This window comes from Pteropus vampyrus, unplaced genomic scaffold (genome assembly GCF_000151845.1).
Source record: "Pteropus vampyrus isolate Shadow unplaced genomic scaffold, Pvam_2.0 Scaffold1000002931, whole genome shotgun sequence".
Lineage (NCBI taxonomy): Eukaryota > Metazoa > Chordata > Mammalia > Chiroptera > Pteropodidae > Pteropus > Pteropus vampyrus.
The window spans coordinates 1-1,409 of record NW_011917333.1 but is presented as its reverse complement, the minus strand read 5'-3'; the positions used below and the strand labels follow the sequence as shown (position 1 = coordinate 1,409).

General features: G+C 52.2%; 1 protein-coding gene across 1 annotated transcript; it reads left to right on the top strand.

Moving 5' to 3' along the window:
* Positions 1-55: 55 nt before the first annotated feature.
* Positions 56-695, top strand: LOC111735531 (chemokine C-C motif receptor-like 2). Its single transcript, XM_023527036.1, has one exon. It carries the CDS (start codon positions 97-99, stop codon positions 652-654), a length of 558 nt encoding a protein of 185 aa, XP_023382804.1. The 5' UTR covers positions 56-96; the 3' UTR covers positions 655-695.
* Positions 696-1,409: the final 714 nt, after the last annotated feature.

The following is a 1,409-nucleotide window of genomic DNA, read 5'->3' as shown; positions in this document are numbered from 1 at the left end:
CTTCTGACTGTGTTTTTTCACAAAAGAAGCTTTTCCTCAAGTGCCAGGAAGGTGCCTTGTGCCACCGTCACAAGTGTCGTGACGTGGGCAGCAGCCATGCTGGTCGCTTTGCCCGAATTCCTGTTTTACCAACCTCAGACGGGAAGCCAGGAACCCGAGTGTTTCTTCAGCAGGCTGCATTTTCTCCCAGGGAACGAGACGTTCTGGAAGTATTTTCTCACCTTAAGGATGAACATCGTGGGTCTTCTCGTTCCCCTGTCGGTTTTTATCGTTTGCTACGTGCGAATGAGAAAAACGCCGAGGTCCCGGGGGACGAACCGTGACCTCCTCAAGCTCGTTTTTGCCATCACGTTTGTCTTCCTTCTGATGTGGGGACCCTACGCCACCACGCTTTTCCTGTCCACTTTCAAGGACTACTTCCCCCTGCGCGGCTGCAAGGGCGGCTACGCCCTGGACAGGAGCGTTCAGGTGACGAGAATCATCGCCACCACGCACTGCTGCGTCAACGCGCTCCTCTACGTGCTTCTGGACCAGGCCTTCTGGAGACGCCTCTGCGGCCCTTGCCATCCGTGCGGTCATGCTCCGCTCCCACCCGCCGAGGACGCCGCAGAAGATGCGGCGTGGGCGGAACACCACCGCGCCACCGCGGTGTGACCTGGCTTCCCTCGGGACGGGATCAATAAACGTTCGTTTTTGTCCCGTTGCGTTGTTCTGCGTGACTCTTTTTTTTTTTTTTTTTTTTTTTTTTACGTATTTGTATGCGAAATAGATACAGGAAGAAGAGGGGGATGCGAGCGAGGATTTACCGAGCGCCGAACGCACGTCGGGCGCGATGCTAGATGCTTCCGGGACCTGAGCATCTTCACGCCTCATTCACGTCCGCGGTGTGGGTGGAGTTAGCCTCGTGTCTACGGGGAGGAAACCGAGGCTCTGAAATTGGTCTAAGATCACACAGCCAGCGAGCGGCAGTGCTGGGACCCAAATCTTGGTGCCATTCGCTCCAGAACCTATGCCGTGTCCAGCACGCCCGACTTCCAAAGACTGGAAAGGAAAACGCATAAAATAAATACGTACTTTTAAAACCAATTGGACCACGTTTTGAATTAGAAGCGACCCATTCAAATAGACGTAATTTTTCTAGGTACATTTTCTCGCAGGTAATTGAAAGAACTGGCCAGCCGGAGGCTCAGGATAAAGAGAGGCAGAGTGACAGGCTCTGTGGGAGTTTTCTAGGTTTTCTCCACCACTCCCCAACACCTGAGACCTCAAGACACCCCAACCTGGGAGCCTCCTAGGTTTCTAGTACTTCTTTCTACTATTTAACAATAGTAAATGTAAGTTCAGGTTTTGAAATGTTTAACACAATGTATGTTTGGTCCTTTTCAGCGTAACATCTATGTCCGGCCTGA

Excerpts from the sequence above, each read along its gene's own strand:
- LOC111735531 (XM_023527036.1), top strand. The coding sequence starts at position 97 with ATGCTGGTCGCTTTGCCCGAATTCCTGTTTTACCAACCTCAGACGGGA.